At 41.8% G+C, this 25,684-nt stretch overlaps 1 protein-coding gene across 2 annotated transcripts in view; it reads right to left on the minus strand.

Annotated features, from left to right (window-relative positions):
- Positions 1–932: 932 nt before the first annotated feature.
- FRMD6 (FERM domain containing 6) overlaps positions 933–25,684 on the minus strand; it is a 36,555-nt gene continuing 11,803 nt past the window's right edge. For both annotated transcript variants that reach the window (XM_077761240.1, XM_077761239.1), the window contains exons 5-13: positions 24,793–24,979; positions 21,595–21,750; positions 18,404–18,469; positions 17,463–17,531; positions 14,226–14,400; positions 9,546–9,881; positions 8,295–8,426; positions 4,809–4,900; positions 933–2,894 (exon numbers count right to left, since the gene is read on the minus strand). In XM_077761240.1, coding sequence (XP_077617366.1) covers positions 2,610–2,894; positions 4,809–4,900; positions 8,295–8,426; positions 9,546–9,881; positions 14,226–14,400; positions 17,463–17,531; positions 18,404–18,469; positions 21,595–21,750; positions 24,793–24,979 — 1,498 coding nt within the window. In that variant the 3' untranslated portion in view covers positions 933–2,609. The remainder of the gene's footprint in view (positions 2,895–4,808; positions 4,901–8,294; positions 8,427–9,545; positions 9,882–14,225; positions 14,401–17,462; positions 17,532–18,403; positions 18,470–21,594; positions 21,751–24,792; positions 24,980–25,684) is intronic.

Below are 25,684 nucleotides of genomic sequence, written 5' to 3' on the forward strand. Positions count from 1 at the left end.
ATTTTTGAAAACCCCCAAGACTATTCATAAACCCAATTAGAAAGAGTGTGCAAACCCACCAACAATGCTGGCGAAACCCTGAAGACCTGATTCTGGTTGAAGGACAGAGAAAATAAAGCGCTCCAAACTTAATTAAATACGCTTTTGCCTCGGTGTTTCCAAGAAACACTAAGAGCCGAGGAAATGCACCGCATTATGATCTGGGCTCTTGAGAGTTAAACTTCCTAGGATGTGTCTCTGAAGCATCTGTAAGAAATGGCGGCCTATTTAACGACTTACTTTTAAGGGCAGCCGTCTTCAGATGATCCTTCTACCCTTTCACATAGAAGACAGAGACACTCGTACATTCTGATATCTGAAAACTTTGGTTCTTTTAAAACTTTTGATAAAAGCGAAATAATTGCATGACTACAAAACTCTAGACAACTTCCGTTCCTTTTTCCAAGTGTCGGGTGGAACTGATTTGACCGGGCTCGCAGTGCCCACGCGGGCGGCCCAGGGCAGCACAGGTGGGGCTTGTCCGCCCTCCCCCTGTGCTCAGAATACTGACCCCCACCCCCACCCCCAGGGCACACTGCATGTTCTGCTGTACCCTAAATCTATTTCTTTGTTACCTGAAAACTTAATTTTGTATAAAAATATGACTGTTTCTTTAGAAAATAATATATAGCTTTTTTTTTTAAGAAAACCTGGCAGATAGAAAAAATGGTATATCAAAATATGGTAAACAAATGTTGTAAAATATGAAATCATTNAGACAACTTCCGTTCCTTTTTCCAAGTGTCGGGTGGAACTGATTTGACCGGGCTCGCAGTGCCCACGCGGGCGGCCCAGGGCAGCACAGGTGGGGCTTGTCCGCCCTCCCCCTGTGCTCAGAATACTGACCCCACCCCCACCCCCAGGGCACACTGCATGTTCTGCTGTACCCTAAATCTATTTCTTTGTTACCTGAAAACTTAATTTTGTATAAAAATATGACTGTTTCTTTAGAAAATAATATATAGCTTTTTTTTTTAAGAAAACCTGGCAGATAGAAAAAATGGTATATCAAAATATGGTAAACAAATGTTGTAAAATATGAAATCATTACAAACATCTCGTAGAAAGACATTGTGCTAAAGTTCTCGCTGAAGTGCGGACAACATTGTTACTGTCCATCTAAAGGTTAATAAGTTCACTCTCCTGACTTGGTTTCATTATACATCCTAACAGCGGTGGCAGTTAACTGTCTTAAAAATGGTCCTTTCTCAAATGCTGACATATTCCGTATACCTTAACTTCAAAATTAACAAAAAGACACCCTCTGGAGAAGTGGTTTTCAACCCTGGAGCATATTAGCTCCATCTGGAGAGCTTTAAAGGAAAAGGCAATTCCACCTGGACCGCACTGCGGCAGACTGATTTTACTGGTCTGAAGTAGGATCCAGACGCTGTTATTGCTTTTAAAACTCCCCAAATAATTCGATTGTGCAGGGCTGAGAAACACGGCAAAAGACACATGAGAAGACAGTCGTTCTTCACTCTGCATATATTAACTGATTGTCTGTAGGTATCATTCGTTCAGTGACACGTCCTCCATATTAAACAAGAAAGACGATACGCACAACAATCATGGAAGCCAAAACGAAGAGTCAGTAAGCTGTAAACACATATAAACACACACAGTCTCAGGTATTTACATATGTATAACATATATGTATAGTGAAGGTATTTTGGTTAAGCAGAAACAAGCATTACCATAATTTGTTCTTGATTTAAGAAAAAAAACACCACCACCACGCGCAAAGATTTTCTAAGACATTTCCATAGTTTTAACAAAACTGGTGTTGTAAACCCTACAAAATGCATGATGACACAATGAACACACCGATGGGATACCTGGATGAGAAAGTGAGCGGGGTCCTAGAACTTTCGGGAGGAACAGGAGGAGGAGAGGGCCCCGACCAGGCGTGAAGGAGTCACAAGGCATCACAGCACACACAGCCTTCTCGTTATTGCTTCGTTCGTGTCTTCTTGGCCCTGGGCTGCGTTTCTGCTAAATCTTTGGCTTGCTAGAACTGCAAGGTTTTGACCGCTTCCTCGGTGTTCACTTTGGGACAGCCCCAGCGAGGCGGCCGTGGCTATATACTAGGCAACGGTCTCTCCGTTAAAAGGAGGGACTCTTCTTTCTCTCCTCCCTCAAACCATGTGCATGAGGGAGTGACCAAAAAAAAAAAAAAAATTTACAAGTAGACAAATCAACCTAACAACATCTTTCACATGATAAAAAAAAAATGTGATGTCGTATAATCAAACTGAAAAACAAAACGAGGGACAAACACACCACAGTTCAATATGCTGAAGGCCTGGTAACCAGTAAAGCACATTTCCTTCCAAGGGATCACGCACGTCTGGGCGCTTGTCTTGCTGTCCGTTCTCTGTAGTTCTTTTCTCTCTGCGGGATACTTAAAGTGCAACTGTCCCAAGGCTTTTGTTTCCATTGCAAATATCATAAAGAAAGAGCTTGTGGGGTGAAGAAAATATGGCACGGTAATGAACGAGAACCTGTGGCTTCTCCAGCCGCCAGTCTCCAGCAGGCTGCCCGTGTGGCTAGCTAAGCGCAGACGTACTTTATACAACAAACTCTGGCACTTCGTCATGAGTGAGATCCAGAGAAAAGTACTTGCTGGTTCTCTTGACTGGAAAAGCGTCTTGGATGTTGACACACTGCTGCGCCAAGCAGCTGTTGCAGTAGAGGCCTTCCTCATCCAGTTCGTGGCCACACCCGAAAGTGTAGCTCTGAGCAGTGTCTTGACAGAGACCTGCAATGCGCAGGAAGTCTTTCTGGTAAAGTCTGATGTCATCAAGGCTCAAGCTGTGTCGGTCAGTGGAGGTCTTTGGTTTTCGACATATGGTCTGCAAAAGAAGGTAAGGTTACAACTTTAAGAGGATGACTAAAGGGAAAGGGCAGCGATATTCTGCCCTTATAAAGAGAGACGCTGCAACATCATCAACGGTTATGGAATCCTCCGATATTAGAAAGTGATTTCTGGTCTGAGGTCCTGTGAGGAAAACGGCAGTACCACCCACAGTCAGAGTGGCTAACATTTACTGAGCCCTGATTATGTGCGAGGCCCTCATCTAAACATGATACGTGCATTTACTCATTTAATCTTCCCATCTGCCCTATGGGCCCAGCCCCATTATTCTAACCCATTTTACAGATGAATAATCCAAGGCAAAGGAAGTAAACTCAACAGGAGCCCAATTGTCTCTAGCATCTCAGAAGTCAAGAAATTGTCTTAAAATAAGGCTAGATAAGGCTAGATAGGTAAAGATATGGTTTCTTTTTCTTTTTTTCCTACTAGAATATGACAATTCAGCATGGTAACACTCTCATGCTGAGGTCTGTCATTATTTTCATAAGAAATGGGGAAATGAATCAGTTACTCAAGGAATGCAATTTGAAGAACTGTTTTTTTGTTTTCTGTTTTTATTAAGAAAGCTAGAGTTCTTGGATAGAAAAATAATACAAAGTTCAGGAAAGATTGGGAGGCAAGAGGCAACTCCCAAACACTGTGGGAGGTGTTGTGCCAAATACTCCACACAGCGGGCGACAGACTTCCAGAACTCATTATCCCAAGAAGTGGTACTGGCTGAAAACATAAGCAGGTTAAAAAATGGTTCAGATAATTACATGAATGAAAGATACTTAATGGGTTATTTAAGGAAACAGGGCACTGGACCTCTCAGCTTTTGCTGCTGAACACCACAAAAGCTGACCTTTGTCAGAAAGAGAGATCACTTTTTGCTAAAAGCAAAAGTACCAGGAGGGGAAAACAATGGGGTCTGAGCCCAAAACCATTTTATTGGGAAGTATCCCATCCGAGAACTCCCTCAAGATGCGGACTGCTGGACCCATGCAGGCGGCCCAAGTGCCAACGGCATCTCCCACATAGAATGCATTAGGTCATCCTCACAAATCCACATGGCAGGCGTGCAAATGCGCTTCCTACTCTGCAGGCGTGGAATCTGGTCCTTAGCTCTGCACCACAAGCATTTATGTACAGGAAGATCTAACACCTTGTGACAGAACTGGGTGCAAACCTGGGCCTGGAGTTTATGATTATCATGCTACACATACTGCTTTAGACATTACTCATTGGGGTATTCAAAACATATGTAATAAAACATCACGTGCACATTGAGAGAGAGAGAGAGAGAGAGACAGAAAGAGGATTGAGAAAGAAAAAAAGGTAAGAGAGAAGCACACACAGAAAGCAAAGACACAAAAACCAAAAAAGACAGAGATGGACCAAGAAAGAGAGTCCTCAAGGAGAGAAAGAGAATGCACAGGAGACAGAGGTGAGCATTATCAGCTGCAGAATATACCTAGATGCTACAACCCTGAGTTTCAGAGTATTTTATCTTTTGATATTTTAACAGCCTAGCAAGTGATCACAGGTTATCAAACAGTCTCACTTAGCATACTTTGACAATGCAATCTGAACGGAACAATCAGTGTGGAAGTACTGCTGTCACAACACGCCTGACAGGAAGATTATTCCTCCGATTGTTGAAGTCCACACACAACCTGAAGTCTTAAGTCTACACACTTCCCACCTCTATAAAGTGTGAAACACAGTACATAATTTCTCCAAATAAAAATCAGCTCAATGAATGGAACTCGCAAATACAATGACTATAAGTTGAGGATAAAGCTGGAAGGTACCTAAGAAGAATCGCTGCTCATTTATATAAACATAAGATCCTATTTAACGTTTTCTGGAACTTCAGTGCCCAATTTAAACATTTCGATCCCTTCTGTACCTGTGGAAGCGAATCCGTGCTCTGGCCACGAAGCTTGACAACTGTTTCTGAGGAGCTTGAGGTGGAGGAACCAATTTCTTTCACAATCAACCCTAGAGTGAAACACAGAAAAACAAAAACAAAAAAAGCACACAAAACAATGAAGACCTCCTCTTATTCATACTTTTTGCCTCATATCTGACATATGCTATCAACCAAGACTGAAAGGTCAAGTATTAACCGTTCCTGAAAACCCTCACTGTGACTCACCCGCAGTAGACAACCAGATTGGAACACATTCCCTCTCTTGTCTTAGAGTAAATAGGGGGGCGAGGGATAAATGTGATGAGAGTACAAGAAGGAGTTGAGAGTCTGAATTTTCTAAGGTGAACCACAATTTCTAATGAAGCTATTTATGATGAAATTAGTAACAAAAACAAAGACTGTAGATGAAAGTAGTTTTTCCCTAAAGCTGGCCTTTTCCCTCCCCTGGCCTTCTAGGTTTGGGTCCCCTTAGATGTGCCGTTAAAGTGCAGTGTGGGGCTTGACCTCCAGAGTCACACGGATCTGGGCTGGAGCCAGGCCCAGACAAGTAATTAATTGTGCATTAAGTGTATGGCGGCCACTGACTTAGGCTCCCTATGCCTCGGTCTCCTCTTATACAGTGGGGCTGACAGCAGCGTCCATCCAACAGCTTAATGATGACTGAAGAGTAAATGCACAGAGAGGGTGAGGTATAGGGCCTGCATATGGGGTGCACAGCTCAGAGCTCCTCGGGCTAACAGGGACCCTGTGGCACTTAGTCTCCTGTCGCAGATCCTAGTGGGGAGAGGCCCTGACTGGGGGACCGCCCTGAACACTCAGTTCTGGATCTCTAATCGTGACAGGGCCCTTAATCGCCTCAGGGCTCAGGGGCTTTCTGCTAATACTTTGGAAACAGAAATCCGGGGCTGAAGCTTCCCTCTGTGTCTATAGCATGTGAGTGAAGCACCAGAAAAAAATGTTTCGTAAGATAAAACTACTGACAAGAGCCGGAGAGGGAAGTGAAGATCACTGATGTTTTTCTGGCAAACAGATGAAGCAAGTCAGTTAAACCCCAGATTCTTAAGGCCAAATGGCTTCTCAGATAAAGCACATTCTCACCTTATAAGAAAGGAGCCTTGAGGATAATGTAATTTTTATTTAGCTACCGCTGATAACTTCAGAAATGGCCTTTAGTGTTTTATCCCTTCACTCTTTAGAAATGATGCCTAATGATTCAGTGACTCGTATATGCTTTGCATATATTAAGTGTTGGATTATGAGTTCAACTGAGACATGGAAGGAAGATGTTCTTGGTTTACATGGAGACAGTTTAAAAAAGTCTCAGGTGGGTACTTATGTTTTGGGGGTTAGTACAGACTGCTTTAGTAGGGGCTCCTTCTTGAGAATATCCTTATCTTTTAAAAAGCTTTACACTTTTAACAGATCCTCACAGGACAACGTGGACTGGTGCGCTTGGTTGGCACTTGGGATGATGGGTCCTTCTGGATTTCCTGGTCAATGTGCCCTTGGCCACCATGCCTGTGAACAATGTGCTCCCAAACTCGGACTCTGCATCAGACAAACCAGCAGCAAATCTGGTGCTGAGAACGCTAACCTGACTCCTACCAAACTTCCATCAGTACTCAATCCCAGCTCTGTGCTTGAGAAACAATGTTTAAATTTTCAAACTGTAGAGAATTTGGAAAAGGAGGGTGATGTGAGGAAGAAAATAAGATCATCTACAACCCCATCATCCAGAGAAAAGGCTATTTATATTTTTATGTATTTTTTCACATACATATATACATTTTTATAACTTGAGATCATCCTATTTATACAATTTGTGATGTTTTTCTTACCTATCTTTCTTAGATTATTAAATATTCTGAAAAAATCAGATTAGTTAATGGCTGTACAATATTCCACTGTACAGACAGCACAGAACTTCTCGTTGTTAACCATTTAGGTTCTTTTTCAATAAGTAACATTTCAAAAAGCATTTTTTGGTATAAAAACCTTTTTAAACAGCCACCTTATTTATTTAAATTTTATTTTTATTTAAAATCGCAAAATCCAATCATAAAAATTAAACAGAGAAATATACAAATAAAAAGCCAAAGTCTGCTTCCCTCATTTCCCCTCCTCCCACAGACCCTTTGGTGGGGACGGTTCAGACAGTTTTCTTTCCACAAAAATACACACGCAGAGGAGTGAGAGCATGACAGTCCTTGCACATATAATGTGCACAGAACTGTAAACTTACATTTAATTTATGTTAGAATGTATTTGTGAGGGAAGATACTATATAAAAAAGTGACTGGGCAAAGAAGAGAGGGTAAAGTTTGGTTTGGAAACCCTAAGGCTTGAAGAATGCCCCGAACAAGCCGCCTGATGAATGTGTGTTTGGTCAGGCAGCACAATTCTCTGTAGCTACTGGCAGGTCTCTTCCCGGCAGAGCATCTGGAGGCCATGCTTCTGCCAGGTTAGCAGATGAAACTCTGCAATACAAGGAGCCCCGTGCTCTTACAAATTCAATGCCAGGATGGGGTACCCTGTGTACTATGGCCTTGTTTATCTCTCATTCCCCGCACCTGTTGCATGGGTGAGGCTCGCTTATCAGGGACTGTGGGGCTTGACACAGCAATGACAGGTCCCCCTGGTTGTAAACAGGGTCTTTCACTCAAAGCTCGAAGTGGCTGAACAGTAAGTACCTGGGCCATTTGACTTCATTTCTGAGGCATGTGTTTAAGCAGAACGGACACCAATTCATGAAATGCGATGAGAACAGTCAGGAGCGACTGAGGTTTAAAAACAAAACCCATACTCTTGTTTTCTGCAGTAATATTGAAGGGTTATATCTTCTATTTTATAGAAATAGATATTATATATCACATTATATAATCCCATAATAGGTTTACAGTGAATGCAAGTTTTCTAGTCGAGTTAATCAAATATAGAATTTAATAGGAGTATCTTTTTCTGCCAACCTTTTCTGACACTTTCTCCTCCACACTCCCATATCCACTCTGATCTAGTTGGGGGGAAGCAATACAAGTGAAACTGGAGACCTGACTTTTGTTTCTAGCCACATAAGCATCTGTCCCCCGCACCCACAGGCTTTCTCATCTGTAAAATGGAGGTCCCCGAGGTCTCCTCTAGGTGTGTTCTAGGATTCTCTGACTACCATCTATAACAGCAAGACAAAACAACCACAACAAAGAGAAAACTGTGTCTTACCACTTTGTCCTGAGCCCAGGGTAGATGACGCTAATTCCCAATCCTAGATGCTTCTCCCCTTCTTTTGCCTTTCTTCCTCACAAGGTGCTCAACCTTGCAGTCTATGGCGCTGACTTGGAAAGGTTCTGACTCCAGTCCTGTCTCTGGTCAAGAGCCCCACCCAGACCCTTCTATTTTCTGAGGCACCTGCTTCCTAGTCCAAGACAATCCACAGCCTTAGGAGAAGAACCTCCCTAAGGAGCTCACCAGAGTGTCCGTTCAGCTTCCGTGACATGAGCATATCCTCGGTGATATAGATGCACATGTCTGGGCTGACTTCCAGAGACTCTTCATTCATCTGTTCCAGGTCCCTGGGGTCATCAACCAACATTTCTATTTCTGACGCAGAAGAAGGAAAAGACAGTAGTGATAGGAAGGGAAATGGACCGCAGCATTCATAGCCACACTGTGAGGGAGGCTAAGTGATTATTCAGATTTTAAAATTCAGATTATTCAGTGCTAATGAGAATCTACAATAGGAAACTCTAGAGATAATTCTCAACTAGATGTACTTGCTCTCTTTTTCACAGGATTGCTGTGTTATCTATAGGTCTTCTGATGCCACGATTTAACAGTCAGTTATTCTTTACTCTTTGAGAAAGAAGAAAAAAGCTATACCACCTTACTGAGATGACAAAGGGCGACTGAGACTGATGGGCTGCATGCCCAAGGCCAGAGCAGACTGCTGACATCTGCACAAGGAGTAGCTCCTAAAGCCCCCCATTTCCTAGAGCTGCCTGCTCCCAGGGCACCCAGTGGCTTCACTGAAGAGCCACATGAATTCTATAGTAAGCAAGCAAATGTGCCGCCATTCTCCTTACTGAAGTCAGTATCCTTTCCCCAAACCTGAACGCTATAGCACTTGAGCAGAAAAATAGTAAAAAAGATGCACACATATGTTAGGTTTGGCTGAGACAGGCCGGAGGTCTGGTTTTATCTCCATAAAGCTAAGCAGAGCTAAGCAGCCAGGTGCTTTCTTTTACATTGGAGTCCCGGCTGCATAGGAGGAATTCAAGAAAAACGTACTAAATAACTGATGGCCTAGGCTCAAGTCTTGTCTTTTTTTTTTTTTCCTACAAAGTTTAAGACATTTCTGTCACTATCACTGCATCTCTGCTGTTGTCCTCACCGGTGCCTATTTAATCTGCATTAACCAGAAATGCAGACAGGAGCGCAGCAGCACCGACCTCTCCTCTACTTCGGATAAGCCACTAGGAGTCAGACTCCACCAGTCTCCCACCCTGTGGCGGCAAAAGATTGTGACCAGAGGAATGCTTTGTTCACCGACTCGAGCAACTCCACCAAATCACGGGGGAAGGTGAAAGACACCCCTTCTTGTCCGTTACTACTTCTGAGCTGTGCTCCACACAGCAGTTCTCCAGAACGGGTGTGTGGGGGAAAAAGAAACGAGGTATGAGGAAGACGGAGCGAGCGTGGAAGGCACGGAGAGCGGCTTACCGTCGTCCTGCGAGTCCTCTTCCAGACGGTCCTTGCCGCTGCTCTCCACGCCGGAGGTGTGGGAGCTGCCGTGGCTGGTCATGGAGCTGCAGGTCTTCAGCTTGCGGTGGATGGCGCTGCCGGAGTAGCTGTCCTCCGGCCCCGCGTCCCGCGCCTTGGTGTCTGCCTCGATGCCCGACGTGTGCGAGCTGCCGTGGCTGGCGGTGGAGTGGCGGGACAGGCGCTTGTGCTTCGCGCTGCCCGCGCTGCTGCCGCTGGCCCGGGACCGCTTCTCCAGCTGGTCCACGTCCAGGTCCAGGCTGTCGCTGATGTAGGACTCCCGGTACTGCTTCTTCTCTGCACGGTGAGAAGCACATTCAAGCAGGGAAGGGGGGGGGGGAAGGGGGACACACGCCTGGTTAGCTTACGTGACACATCAGGCTAAGATTGAGTGCAGCTTCACACTCGGGATCTAGTGCCTGGGGCGCGGTGAGGGTTCTGATGGGGGCTCAGCTTAGGAAGATGAGCAAAAACCTGTACAACACATCTGAGGGAGTGCTGAAATGACTCAAAGGGTAGTGAAGCTTCAAAACTACAGAACGGTGTTGCTCTAAGTAGAGTCACCAGACCACCTCTTGTCTGCAAACTGTCATTGGTCCACAGCAATAGAAGTTCAGTAAGTGAGTATAAATACTTACAGATTTTCAGAGAAATCTGACAGCACCGTGACAGCCACTAAGGTGATTTTGTATTTTGTAAAAGTATCAGTCCATGAGAAATGTTAAAAATCTGGCCCTTCCCCACAAATAATTTCAGAAGCACCGCTATGGAAGACTGTTTAATAAATATAATTATACTAATTGCCAGTGATTTCATTTATTCAATTTGGCCCATTATTAGCTCAGTTCTGACTGTTGAATATAATTTAAAATAAAACTATTCTTTGGCAAATTTCTTTCAGAGAGTTATAAAATTTAGTTTTTCATTAGGGAAAACTGCTTTACTCCATTTGGGGTGAACTAGTGAGGTTTTATGATCTATTTAGAAAACACAGTAATCACTGCTGGTTTGATGCTTTAAACCTATGGGGCCTCTGACTGACAACTGTTCTTTGATTTAACATGTCAGTGCTCCTTCTTTAACAGCAAGACATAATATTAGAAAGTCCCTTTCATCAAATGCTGAAGTAACAATTACATTAAGGAGGCACAACATTATAAGTGAGTTGCAGGTATACAATACTTCTGTGTTTCAAGTCAGAACTGTAAACCAGAGAAACAGTTTAGATTCTTTGTATTTTTAATACTGATGAGAAATAACGCATTAGAACAGTGGAGAATGCATTAGGTGAATGTTAAATTGATATTTCAGAAATTGCTAACTTGTAGACCAATTGGTTTCTCAGGGGCCTACTGATGGATTTAATTGTCTTGTTTCCTAATTAAATGAAAATACTTGCACTCCTGACGTCTGAAGTATAATCAAAACAGGCTCCCTATAGAGGGAAGAAGCATCAGTAGAAAAGAAGATGCACTTTCCAGGATGCAAAATGCAAAAATGCTTGCAGAAGGCTATGTGTACATTTTTGGGCTCCGGCCATCCGTGTCAGTTCTAGGGAATCAGGCTGTGACACAACAACTAGATCGTGCAGCCACAGAAAGCAGACTGGGGCTGGACACCAGAGCCCAAAACACACATCGGAGACAAATGTGCATCATCTAAAACCCATTTTTTAGGGCTAGACTGGGTTCTAAAGATTCCGGTTTTCTGAACGCAACAGGGGTTGAGATGAAGATGGAGAGTGCTAAAAGGGTTTGGGAAACTCTGCCTTCCAAGTACTAACCAGGCCCGACCGTGCTTAGCTTCCGAGATCAGACGAGATCGGGCGCGTTCAGGGTGGTATGGCCGTAGACGGGTTTGGGAAATTCTCATACAATTTCTATTCACTGTAGTTTCAAAATAGTAGCCATGTGATATTTGGAAAGGTGGAACATGAAAACAGTTTTCTAAAAAGTTCTTTAGGGTGCCAGAGTTCTAAGACAATTGGGAATTATGGATCTAGTAACTTAAAAAGCTTTCTACCTCTTTAGAAATAGCCCTTTTACTCCCAACCCTTCCCAGCAGGTTCGGAGTCAATTATAGTTACTCTATACTCATTAGGAGAAGGCAAGACAAGCACTTGCCAACCTGCTGTCTACCTTACAGGAGCCTAGTGCAAATCTACTTCCTGTCAGTGTAGCATGGCCTTCCTGTTCTATGTGGCTGGCTAGTGTTCCCTTCCTAGGGCTGTTATCACTTAGACCTCATACAAGTAAGAAGTATCATGAAGGAAATGATGTAATTATGAAATTTATTCTGACACCTGGGAAATGTAACCTCCTACCTCCCTAGTAATCACCAGCGTCAACGGCACAGATTACCGATGTGTTGGTGTTCTTTGGATTCCCTCTGTTGTAGAAGCCCAGAGACCACAGAGCTCTTCACATATTATTTAGGAAGAGAATGCAGTGTGACCTCTTGGCATATGACCTAAGAATAAGCTCCAACTGTTGAATAAAGTCTGGTTAAAAAAATTTTTTTTTTTAAACTTTTCTAATGACAAAGGCATTTCCCCCCTTCTAAATGCTACGGAAGAATTCTTGTGATCATTTTCTCCTATAAAATACTAAAAGAGTATCTCAGACAAGGTGGCTCTAAATTAAATTTAAGAAAAATACGCTCTCTTTCTGTGCGGTTTTTTTTCACTAAGAAAAGGGCTTTATTGTAAAAACGATGATGGGTAAAATAAGTGTCATCAGGCCGAAGCTGGCCCAGAGAAACTTAGTTTTGGGCATTCTTTAGACTGTGAGGGGTCTCTAAGTAGAAGAAAAGAAGTATGTTTTCTTTAGAAGAAAAAAAGAGATATGCGCTCAAATCTATCTACATTTATCCAAATAACAAATACAATTCACACCTTCATTGCCCCACTTGCATAAGCCCCCAAATGCACTCGATACTACACATGGTAACAAACAAACCCCTGCTTTCGAAGAACTGAAAATTCTTTGTAATTTCACCTTAGAACCTATAAAGGTTCTGGAATTGTCAGACTCTAAAGGGCTCCTCTTATGGTCATCTAAACAAGAATTTACTAAAATGTTGGCAAAGCTGTAAAATAAATAAACTTCTCAAGGCGTGCTAAGCTGGCCATTTAGGAATGTGACCAATATGGCACACACACGACAGGCTCTGCACGTAAGTCGTCTATTCTTACAATTTCCCTTGGTGCTTCTGTCCCATCCTGATTCCTCCTAATATTTATGTCACCATTGCGGAGATGTGTCTGTTATACCAATGAATTGTGGGGGAAGAACTCACAGCCTGGCTGCAGAGGAAGCCAACACATCAGTTCCCTCCAGACAAGAAGCAGTTTGGTGGCAGACAGTGCGAAATGATTCATGTTCTAATGGCTACTTAAAATGCAATGGCATCCCCAAACTGGGTCTCATTCAGTTAGAGAGAGAGCTTTTGGAAGAAATTGATCAGCTGTGCAAATCTCTATAAAGTTTTTTGTTAAGAGGACAAGTATTGGTGTTTCTGTGAGAAAGGTGTGGTCTGAGAGGTCAAAATCTGTCTCAGACTTGGACCTGAGACATGAACCTGTACCCAAAAGTTCATGCAGATATCCTAAATCTAATTCTAATTGAATCATACTACAGTGTGGATCTGCAAAACAAACTGAAGACATTAAAATAGGCAAATACGCACAGTAGCATTTTGGGGGACCAGAAGTTCGTGTGTGTTAAATGGAGTAACCCTGGGTACCATGACTTAAGATGAAGGGCTAACCATTAGCTTAACATTGTAGAGTGGAAGTCTGCTCTTAGAGGCCCCAATCCCTGCCTTCCTCTTCCTTACCATGACTCATTCCCCTTTTCAGGGGCCCCAAATGTACCTCAGCAAAGCCCATAGAGGACTGGCTGATAAAATCCTCAAATGAAAACTTCTTTTGGTGCACCTGGGTGGCTCAGTCAGTTAAATGTCATGTCAGACTGTTGGTTTCAGATCAGGTCATGACCTCATAGTCTGTGAGGTCAAGAACAGCGCTGGGCTCTGCACTGTCAGTGTGGAAACTGCTTGGGGTTCTCTCTCTCTCCCTCACTTTCTGCCTCTCCCCTGTTCTCTTCCCATCTCTCTCAAAATAAATAAATAAACATTAAAAAACATGAAGAAAACTTCTTTCTCCTTTGTCATTCCTGCTGACCCAGACCTGGAGTCCTCTCAGCAGTCTATAAGAGAGACTGGAGACATTTCCGTCACCCACCTTTACTGTTACTTTAATCTAAGGAGTAACTGCATTGGAAAAAATTCCAAATTCCAAGGTGCTCTGAGTTACAGATAAATCTTGCCCTGCATCTTCATGTGGTGGTTTTTTGCAAGGATTCTCAAATGTAGGGAAATGTTAAAGAGACTGTACTCAGGGGTAGCTAAATGACAGGGGTGACCTCAGGTATTTGGGACAGGTGGTGTGGTCAGTGGGCCTCAAGGCTATCCCTTGTCTTCTGGGACAGTGATGAGATGTGAGGAGAACATGGCTCTGGATCCGGAGAGGCCCAGCCCTCGAATCCCATTCTGCAGGAGTCTAAAGCCCCAAATGATGGCAACTATAGAGTAAGGGTCCGCAGGCGGCCAAACCACCGTGTGCTCCTCCCCCCAACATACCTTCGTTCTCCTCCAGCTTCCGGATGTGGCGCAAGACAGGCTGCAGATTCATGTAAAGGCGGTGGCTATTACTCAGAAGCTGCAGGAGGTGTCGGGAGCGCATGGGACACCCTGTGTAGTAGATGAGCTTCCTGGCTGAGGGCAAGCCATCTGGCAAAATCTCAAATTTCTTACCCTGTGGAACGAAAGCATGAATCAGATTTTGGAAAGTAAGCCTCTAATTTACCAAGGTCCCCTTTGTTTTCTTTTTAGTGAGAAAAGTGCAGATTCAAAAACAGATGTATAAAGCTGCACTCAAATTTCAGCGAGACATAAATTACTGTTTTCCTTTTCAAAAATGTCACAGGACGGGGATTACCAAAAACTCAGGAAAGTGTCTAGCCAGGGTCTTCTAGTCGACACCAACTGGGTATGACAGTTGAAGAATCTCTTTGGTTTCTCTGGCTAGTCAGGCCGTTTATACAATGGAGAAGAGAAGGGCCCATCATGAAAGCATCTTCAATGCAATTCCAACCCCCAATTCAGCAAACAAGATGACAAATTCTAAAAGCATAACGCATTCAAATATTTGTTAAACACTAGGTACCAAACACTTGTGCTAGTCATTTGAGAAAATAACAGTGAATAGGACAGATGAGGTCCCTACCTTCAAAGAAATACATTCTGGTGGGAGAGATGGCAAATAAACACATAAAATAACTATAGCTTGTGACAAACTATGAGGAGAAAATAAATGAGGAGTTATGATAGCAAACACTATGAATACTTTTTTAGGGTTAAGACAAAATGGAAAATGTCTTCAGCTGGGTAAAAGGGGGAGGCTGGGGGGTAGGGCACCTGCCTGGCTGCTCAGTTGGTAGAGCATGCAACTTTTTAGAAAAAACCCTTTATTTATTTTTAGAAAAAAACCTTTATTTATTTAATTTTTTTGGGGGGGGTGAGAGAGAGAGCGAGCGAGCGCGCACACACACGTCAGGGACGAGCAGAGGGAGACAGACAGAGACAGAGAATCCAAAGCAGGCTCCAGGCTCTGAGCTGTCAGCACAGAGCCTGATGTGGGGCTCAAACTCATAAACTGTGAGACTGTGACCTGGGCTGAAGTCAGATGCTTAACCTACTGAGCCACCCAGCTGCCCTGAGCATGCAATTTTTGATCTCAGGATTATGAATTCAAGCCCCACACTGGGTGTACAGCTTACTTAAAAAAAAAAAAAAAAAAAAGAGGGAGAGCTCAAGGGATGAGATAGGAAAGAGAAAGGAAGGGATATAAGTAGTGTTAATAGTTCTAGCAACAGAGATATAAGGAATCTCACTGTTTAAGTTTGGAATCATTAACATGAAGTTCATTACCATAAGCTGAGGGTGAGAGTTTGGCTCTGCTTTTTATAGTTATGGAATGCTGTAGGTTTACTTATTTTGAGAGAAAGTATGCATGCAAGCGAGGGAGGGGCAGAGACAGAAAGAATCCCAAGCAGGAGTGCAGAGCCTGAGAGGGGCTCCATCTCACAAACTGTGAGATCATGTGACCTGAGCTGAAATCAAGAGCTTAACCAACTGAGCCAACCAGACACCCCAGTCATGGAATGATCAATTCCTTCGCCTTTCCTATGAATGAGCTGGGCAGCAGGACTGCATAAGGAATACTGCGGACATGATGATTCTCAGCCCGGGGGCAGAAGTAAAGCAAAGAGGGAGGCATCTTCTAACTACACACTTACAGTCAATAAAAAAAAACAATACGGCTTTGTGTATCTCAGTTGGGAATGGATTTCCCAATGCTAGAAAGGCAATAACTGACACTGAATGAGCACTAGGCAGGTATTAACTCATTTAATTCTCACAATCAGTCTATGGGGGAGGACCAATTATCCCCATTTGGGAACAAAGAAACCAAGGCACAGAGGTTAAGTAACTTGCTCAAGGTCATACAACTGGGCAGGACTGGGTTGGCTGTGAGAAGAATCACCTGGGAAGTTCATTAAAATAGATGCCTGGTCCCTAACCCACACCCACTGAATCAAAACTCTCTTAGGGGAGGAGGACGAGGCCCAGAAATCTTTATCTGAAACCAGCTCCTCAGATGAGGCTGATGCACAACTTAGATTCAGGAACCACTGCACCCAGGACCCTTAAGAGACTCAATTTCATAAATGCATTTTATGTCTACTCAATTTGGAACATGAAAGGGGTAACTGGGGCAATAATTTGCTCATTTTCATACAGCTCAGATCCTTGCACAAAGGGCCTGAATGAGAGAGAGCATGTGAGGAGGAGGTGGGTCAGGCCCCATTTGATGTATGAGTAAAGTGAAATCAGATTGAACTGGGCCCAAGTAATTAAAATAATGTAAAGTCAGGAACAGGTCTTTTGACTTCACAGGGCAATACGGAGTCAGTGCCCAAATGCTATTTGGCAATACAGCCCTTTATTTATATAGGCCATCTTCTTTATTTGTACATGTGGACAAGTCCTTATCTTCCTCCTTTGTGTATTTTTCCCCAACAATTTCTGAATAAAGAAAAAAAATGAGTATTTTAATGACCACTAGATATACATATTATTAACTATAATCCTTTGAGCCCTACCCAAAATTGGATAGAGCCGGCAAAGTAGAGAAACAGCTGGGAAAAATCATGAATTTGCTCTGATAACAAAAAGAGGATACGATTCTCAACATTCTAAAAATAACAGCATTTTTTCCTGTTAAGAATTGTAGACCTTTCATTATAATATGTTTTCAAAGAGTTAGATATTAATAGAAACATCTTTTTATATCACTCTTTATTCTTTGCTCAAAAGAAGTAACTTCTCAAAGAACTGGCAGACCCTCACGAAGAGTAATTTATCCTGAGATTATGGCTTTCTGTTTTCTGATCCCTCTGATGTAGGCTTTTAAAAATCATTCTCTTTGCTGAAGTCATCTTGTATGATCTCCACTACATTTCTTCTGCAACTACAGTAACTTAGGATAGTGCAGTGGGAATCAGACTCACAAATTAATTTCTTTTGCTGTAAGATTCTTTTAGATTCATGACCAATGATGAGTGGCAATGAAGAAAGCATGTACATAAGAATATAAAAAAGTGAGTTGTCTTCATTGTCAACTTCCCCCCCCCCCAAAATACCAACTTTTGTGCCTGGCACAGCATTATTTTTAAAAACAAAACAGGGAACAACAAAAGTCCACAAAAACAAGCAACTGAGCAATTTTTTTTTAGTCAGTAATTTTGAACTTACCACAAACACCAACTTTCCAACATTTGTCCAGGGGAAATCATAAAGTAATTGTTTCTCTTCATCTAAATTCTGTGGAAAAAAATTATAATGCATACAGAGTTACTGAGGAAACTTCCAGAGACTTTAAAATGGCTCTAACTACTCTCTCAGAAAAATAAAATACAGTAATTAAAATCTAAAAGAGGTCCTCAACTCTCTTTGGAGATGTTCAGACAGTAATTAAAAGATTAGTGATACAATTCTGTAGCTTTGGGTTCCTGAGTGACTGCATTAACTGGCCTTTCAAGGCAACCTTTTCCCTTTGAGCCTATCCATAAATTTAAATAAAAAATCCAGAAAGACTCAGGCATTCAAGAGATGAGATAAGGCACTCAGACTTTCATAATTGGATATTATGCCTACATCAAGATAAGAGATTCTTATATTCTGCTTGGTCTCACAGAAAGAGGCATTCTCTCTTCCCTGTTGATGGCTGCGATATAATACCATCCCACTTGCAAGAGTGTGACAGGGACACGGGATGGGCTTTATTGGAAAAGTGTAATGAAAAAAAAAAAAAAAAAAAGTGTAATGGAAATTAAAATGCCTGGTCTGGCACTGTATTAAGATGTCATTTGTTTTCTTTGCACAGTTATAACACTCCAGAGGAGCGTCACAATCAGGATATTTAAAATCAATAACACACAAAGAAAAACATGTGGATATTAATGATCTGTTAGTGATGAACCTGAGCCAATCTTTGGCTTCTTACTTTCTATTCTAGAAGACTTATTACGGTCATGGTTTGGACTGTAATACTTCATCTATCCCACATCATCCCCATTTGTACTAGACAAATAGGAAGTAATGGCCAGAAATGTATCAGTGAACCTATTCAAGGACCACACAGTCAATGTGACACATGACAGATACCACTCGACACTTATTTCTCATTTACTGACCTGAAAAATCTGTATTCCCCGCATGGTCAGTCCAAGCATCAGAGAAGCTTCAATTTCCCTTTTATCCTACAGAAAGAAAATCATATGAAAAAGACTTTTTTTTAATACAACGGACAATTAAACATCAAAGGAGAAAAACAGAAGGAGAAATCTGATTAGAAAATTTCTGATGTAAAACAACTTCATTCAGGGGCTTTTGGGTGGCTCAGTCGGCTAAGCATCCAACTTTGGCTCAGGTCATGATCTCGCAGCTCCTGAGTTCGAGTCCCACGTCGGGCTCTGTGCTGACAGCTCAGAGCCTGGAACCTGCTTCAGATTCTGTGTTCCTCTCTCACTCTGCCTCTCCCTCACTCATGCTCGCTCTCTCTCTCAAAAATACATAAACATTTAAAAAAAATTTAAATAACTTCATTCATCTTTTTGCATCCCTAGTTCATTATAAGCTTTAAGAAAATCATGTGCACATATATATGAGCAAGGATATATTCTACTTTTTAAACCGCTGAGATTTCAAAGGATTAGTGTTTTCACTATATTGTATATACTTTCATATCTGACAATATTCTAAATACCTATATCATTGAAAACTCTAGTAAACAATACTATTTTTGCTGCTTATTTATTTTTTAGCTTTCTACCTCTTCCCAGATGTTGGAATCTTGCATCTAATGTCATATATTCTGAGCTGCACTAGATTTTATAGGTTTCAAACTACATAACTCTCTTGCCTCTGAAGCCAAAATCAGAGGCAAGCCTAAATATTTAAGGCTCTCATCCCATGAGGATAAAAAGCTTTAAAAGCTTTATATTCAGTTTGTTTGGAAAGAAAATACTTATTTCTAAGAAGTTCAATTATCACTTGCCAATACGATATACATTCTACCAGCAAAACTATAAACTATAAAAAATCAACTACGATGAGTATAAGGGAAAAAAATTCCTGAAATGTTCTCTGAATTTTAAATGTACTCTGAAATCTGGCCACATCTTTGGAGTGCTCATGTGTAATAATGGGATATAAGGTACGAAGTTCAAAACAGAAGATAAATAAAATTACAAAGTAACTGAAATATTTTCATTATGAAATTCCTCAATAAAAATAAGAGAGTACGTTCAGTGCCAGCTTTCCCAAGAATATGGGAAGAAATATTTTTAGAAAATGCATCCTCATCTGGCATAGTAAAGACAAGATATGGCCTATTTTCACTATTTGGATTGTTTTCTCCAAGTAATACGTTTTTACATCAAGAAAGGCCCATACAGTATAGGTTTTGCAGGAGAAATCAATCTATCACTGAGTTTAGGTCAATTTCTTCTTCAAGGCTACTCTGATTGCTTCCTGAAATGAGATTGTGCTCATAAAAATGCTGGCTGTGCAGGCACCAGGCATGTGCTGCTGGGAGAGGGACACAGAAGTTTTCTCCCCCAGAATGTTTCCTGTCCTCTGTCTACCTTATTTCCACTTTACAAGCAGTTTTAATGGCTGCCACTTGATTTCTCTCAAGAATGAAAACTCTGCCCATGAGGTAACAATTTCTATTTCCCTATTTCATTTAGTGTCATTATCATTATCTTGTTTTAAGAAGATAAAAGAGTCATTTTCTATGCCATGTAGAAGTACCACATCATAAGCAAATAAAAGATTAATTTTTAAGCAAAAGATAAATTGGGGGTATTTACTAAAGGATTCCTAACAGGATTCTTTAAAATACTAAGTTCCGTATCAAATGAGAAGCAGTTGATATTTATTGAACATTGATTAATGTACCAGACATTCTACCTGGTTATTTCACAGTCATTACATCACAGAATTTTCCCAACCTTGTGAAACATATTGAACCATTCCCACTTAATAATGGCCCAAAATTATAGCTTTATTTGCCTAGGATCCCATGAGTGGTGATGTAGGGTTTCTGATACCTGACTCTAAAGTCACACTCACTCCTTATATGCCATTCATACTTCCTGTACATTTTAAAATATAAACTGATTGTCAAAAGTCATTTATTTGCATTTTCTCATATAAACTGAGGTGTCACAAATGAAATCTCTTAAGGAAACAAACAACTCCCTCTTTCATGAATTTGGCCAAAGAGACCTTACAGAACTCGATTATGCCTCTCAAGGATTACATGATATCAACAGTTGCATCTTTTGGACATGGAAGTGAGGGGGAAAAAATACCATTCTTTGGTATCTTATTAAGTTTTCTGAGCCAGCCAGGAAGATTATCCAGTAACATATCCAAACTACAGCCTAGTCTCCAATGGTCTCGTTATGCTAAGCTTTCCACAAAGGGTACAGTAGTAATAAGCAGCATAATAATAACAATGATAATGGTAACAGCTTAATATCTTGCTTAACATGGGCTGGGCACTGTTTTTATCCATAAATTCTTGTAGTCAAGTAGGCCTGGGTTGAATCCTGGCTCTGCCACTTGCTAGTTTTGTGGTGTTTGGTCTGTTTCCTCATCTGTAAAATGAACATTACAGTTCCTATTTTATAGAACTGTGAGGATTTAAAAAAGAAAATAAAGTGCACCCTATTAAAAACAATACTCAGTAAACATTAGCTGTTGTGGTAGTTCTCCTAATTAATGGATACAGTGCAGGTATGAACTCTCTTGGGGGAATATTAAAAATTACTGATCAAACAAGTTGCAAATGTTAGTCCCCAGGGCAGAAATGCAGATTTGGAAAGGAGAAAAATAACTATTTCACAGTCACTGAAAAGCCAGATTCCCAATTTGAAGCCACTTGGTATCTCAATATTAGAACCATTAATAAAAGACTCTATTGTGCTCCCAAGCCCGAGGAAAAGCATCATTAACTCCAAGACTGACCTACCATGACAAATAGTTCACATGAATCCTTTTTTTTTTAAAGCCCATTAAAAAAAATGAAATGACAACTTTAATAAAAGCTTCTTCTAATCAAGAAGGTATTTTGTCTTCAGAAGCTGCAGACATGGGCGCCTGGGTGGCTCAGTGGGTTAAGCCTGGCTTAGGTGGTGATCTCACAGTTCTTTAGGGAGTTCAAGCCCCACATCAGGCTCTCTCTACTGTCAGCGCAGAGCCTGCTTTGGATCCTCTGTCCCTTTCTCTCTCCCCCTTCCCTGCTCATTCTCTCTCAAATGTAAACAAACATTTAACAACAACAACCAAGAGCTGCAGACTTACTGCAGTTTCGCACCTTATACAGTCTGTAGTAATGAACAGCAACGTCATCCAGTCGGACGGCCTCTTTGATGTATTTGAGATGAGCCTCGGAAGCTGTCAGTGCGAACTGATCTTTGTGCATATTTGGAATGTGCTTCAGGATGTAATCCTTCCCTCTCTTGGAAACAACCTGTTGGAATACAGTGGGTATGCACTGCCACGTTTGTCGGAGGGGTGGAAGTCCTACCGGTCTCCCACCCCCCGCCCCAAATGATGAAAGGACAAGGACTGAACACAGGTCATGGAAGCTGGCTAATTTCCATCAGGAAATTTCCCACTTTTATTCTATTTTCACCATCTGTTATGTTACTAGACTGAATCAGCTATACTAGAAGCTACAAAGTCAATTTAGCTGCATATCTGAGAAGAAAAATTACAAGAAATGAGAAAAATATGTTCTCTTGGCTTGAAACTCACCAAGAAAAAAAAACATGCAAACTTGCAAAATTTTGTACACATCACTGTTTATACTTGCAGAATTATTGGTACCATGAAATACATCTACTGTCAACACATCTTCAGGTTCTGGATCCTACTTGACTCTTCTAAAATTACAGCCACAGAGTAGGAGGTTCTAAATGTTAATCCAAAGAAGGCAGGGGACTGGGAGGAATTCTCTGCAAATTTTTGGTTTTTGCATAAAAGGCTGATGTGAACACTCTATTTGAATATTTGTGAGAAAACAATTTCATTCAAACATTCATTGCAATTCACTGTGGCTTAGTTTTTCAACAGACAGTAGCCGGAGCTTTTCAAGGCCAAAATATAGTGTATCCAGCAGCTGCAGGCTAAGAGAAAGGTGCTGATTAGTTAAAAATCTTAGCTGATTTCATTAAGGATTATAAAATATGGAAAGGATTATGCAAAGAGAGGAAAAAGAGTAGTGCTTAAAATCATCAAAATAAAAAAACTGAAGAATTTTTAGTTTTAAATGTTTTTATAGATACTGACATTTTGTTTCTTCCTATTGAAGCAAACATGATAAATTACTGGCTATTTAATATTGCTGAGAACTCAAAGTTACACATTTTTCTTTCTAGACTCCTTTTACGTGGAGATCACCTAAATCAGTATTTGTCAACCTTGCTTGGCTCAAAGAACTAACAGAAAATAATATTTGTAAGGGCACTGAAGTAGGTGGCTTTGGTGATCTTAAAGGTTGAAGAAACTCGAATCTCCACATTCTGGAGGCTGAGTGGAGGCAAACTGGGAAGCTCTGATTTAAAAGACCAAGATTCAGCAAGTCCCTGATGACAACTCAGGGAACATAAATACGTACAGGCTAATTTGCATTCCACAGACAGTAATATGTAAAAGCTTGACACCTTTTGTGGTTTCTCTCTAATGACTGATGCGCTATCAATCAGTCCACAAAAACTTGTATTGATTGAGCACCTCAATGGGAAGTGCTGAAGGAACAGAAGAGGTGAAGTTTAAGCCTGTCCTTTAGAATACACTAATAAACAGTTCCTTGGAGGCAAAAGATAAACAGAAAATAAGATGTCAAACACTATGTGTGTGTGTGTGGGGGGGGGAGGGGGTTGCTTTCTAAGCCCGGAGGAGGGGCGCTGGGTAAATAGAGAGTCTGCCCAGAGGGAACTATACCTGAGCAGAGTCTTGGAGGATGAAGAAGAGTTAGCCAGGTCAAACAGGGAGAGGGATTTCACTGGCTAAGAGAACTTCAGGTAGAAAGGCCAGAAATGCAAAATACCACAGGGCGTTTGGAGAATCAGGGATTAATGAATGCTGTTAGAGCATAGAGGTCAAGGCACGGGACAACCAGAAAGGAAGCTGGAGAGGCTGGCAGAGATCAGAACCTGGAAGGTTCCTCGGTTCTGTGTGGGAGCCTGGCTTTCACTCTGGAGGTGAGAGGGAAGCCCCTGAAGATTTAAATCAGAAGCAAAATCCACTCGTCTGCAGGCTCTAAGGACGGAGGCAAAGACAAGCTCCCTCAGCAGGGCTGCGGAGTGCTGACAAGAGCTGGAACCTGGGAGACGACACGGGGAGGGCACACCATCAACATGCAAGAAGTCAACCACAACAAAAATTCAAGGGAATCTGATTTCTTAAGCTGGTGATAGGTAATGAAGTGTTTGATGTCAGACATTGTTCTGCTTGATGTGGGCAGGGCAGGGAGAGAGAAGGGTGGTGGGGAGCGCTTTGCAGGAGCCTCAAGTTTCTGGGTGACCGGGTGGATGGCAGCGCTACTAGCTGACATTAGGAACAGAGAGGTAGGAATATATAAAATGAGGTGGGGAAAAGATGAATTTGACTTGGGACGTTTTGAGTTTGGGGTGCCGATGGGTAAACAGCTATCTCATGGACACAGGGAAGAGAAACAGATTTGGGAGCTGCCAACACATAGGTGGTTGTTTAAAAAAAAGAAAAAGCACTCATTTGGAGGAGATCTCCCAGGATGAGAGCGGTTATGTGTCAAGTGCAGCTGAGAAGTGTAAAGTATCCACAGGGCTTGGCGACTTAAAGGTCACCGGTGAGCGTAGGGACAGCATGATGAGTGGAGGGGAGCGGTGGGGACAGAAGGCAGATGGACGTGTGTTGAGGAGTACATCTGGGAAACAAGGTAAAAAGTCTGATTTACAGAAGAGACCTGGAGGAAGGGTGGGCACAGACATGGGCAGGGTTGGGTGGAGAAAGCACAGCGAGACAGTTCATGCTGGAAAAACCTAAATTTGCCTGCTGAAGTAAAGGCATGGCTCCTCTCACGAGTGGAGGAGATGGTGGTCAGATGGTGGTCAGCGCAAGGCGACTACTTACATTTGTTTTTGCAACATAGAAAAAGGTGAGAATGATCTTACTTTTTAAAGTGTTATGTTTTTCTCCCTTCAAAGGGAGGAAAAGGATGCTTGAATTAAGAGCAAGTAAGGAAGTAAAGACCATGCAAATGCCAAAAGAAGGGCTGGTAAGTTCCAAGTTCCACCATATTTAGGACAGACAAAAATCCTCTTCCCCTTTAACTAGAAGTAGCAGATCAAATACATCAAGAGATCACATGTACGATGCTCTTAAGTGTTAAAGTTATATCTGGGCATCACGAAGGGTTTTACTGGCCACAAACATCTGGGTTCCCATTTCTTGAAGCAACATGAGTAGCAGTATAATGAAGTAGAAATGTGCTAGAGAAAACACTTTAAAGCTTGAAAACAGTGCCTACCCAAGATGGGAAGTAAGCCTCTGGCTCAAAGTATTTTCCATAGTGCTTATTCCTTTTGAAGTTCCCAAGATCAGCCTGCAGGGCAAAGGCTGCCAGCAGGAAATAGGCCTCTTCTCGGAGCACACACTGAGAATGAAGAACTTGTTTTCTCAGGTGCCAGTAATAATAGTATCTTGCTGCTCTGTCACTAGGAAAATAAAAGAAAACAGAATTCACATTTGATGGAACAATCCAATGGCATGTAAACAGAACCCAAATCCTGCTATCCATCTGGTGACAAGAGCTCTTCTGTCTCTGCTCCCCCGTCCTCCCTCCTTCCACACTTCTTGAAAAAAATAAAGGGGTAGGGGGTTGAGGCTAATACCTGCTTGCTGCCTCATCCAGGTTGCAGGGAGGGAGGACTCCAAGTCAGACTACCCCAAGAGGCGAAAATAACATTTCCCGAGGCCTATAACATTTAATTCATTCAGAGAATGGAAGCAAGGTCTGAATCATTCCATTCCAACATGGTAAATATTTCATTGAAACAACTATTACTATAGAACCTAGGCATTTGTTGTCTCCATCAAAGTAACTTTGATGCAATAATATGTGCTGCAATAATGCGGCACATATGACATAAACAAGCATAAATCTGAGGGGACAATCCTGGCTTTAATGTTTTGCTGCTCTGCTTTGTTTTGTTTTTCAGCTGAGCACATTACAAATACCCTAAGGTCCTTCTAAAAATATTTCTGCTTAAGTATCCATTAAAAGAAACCTACAGTGTTTTTTTTTTTTCTTTCTCAGAATGAACTGAAAAAAGCTTGCCTTAAATCTCTCTCCCTCTTTTTTTTTTAAATTAAGTGGATATTACTTTATGGGTGTGGTTTTATAGGAACATGTTATGACA

Source organism: Crocuta crocuta, unplaced genomic scaffold (genome assembly GCF_008692635.1).
Source record: "Crocuta crocuta isolate KB4526 unplaced genomic scaffold, BGI_CrCroc_1.0 scaffold163, whole genome shotgun sequence".
NCBI lineage: Eukaryota > Metazoa > Chordata > Mammalia > Carnivora > Hyaenidae > Crocuta > Crocuta crocuta.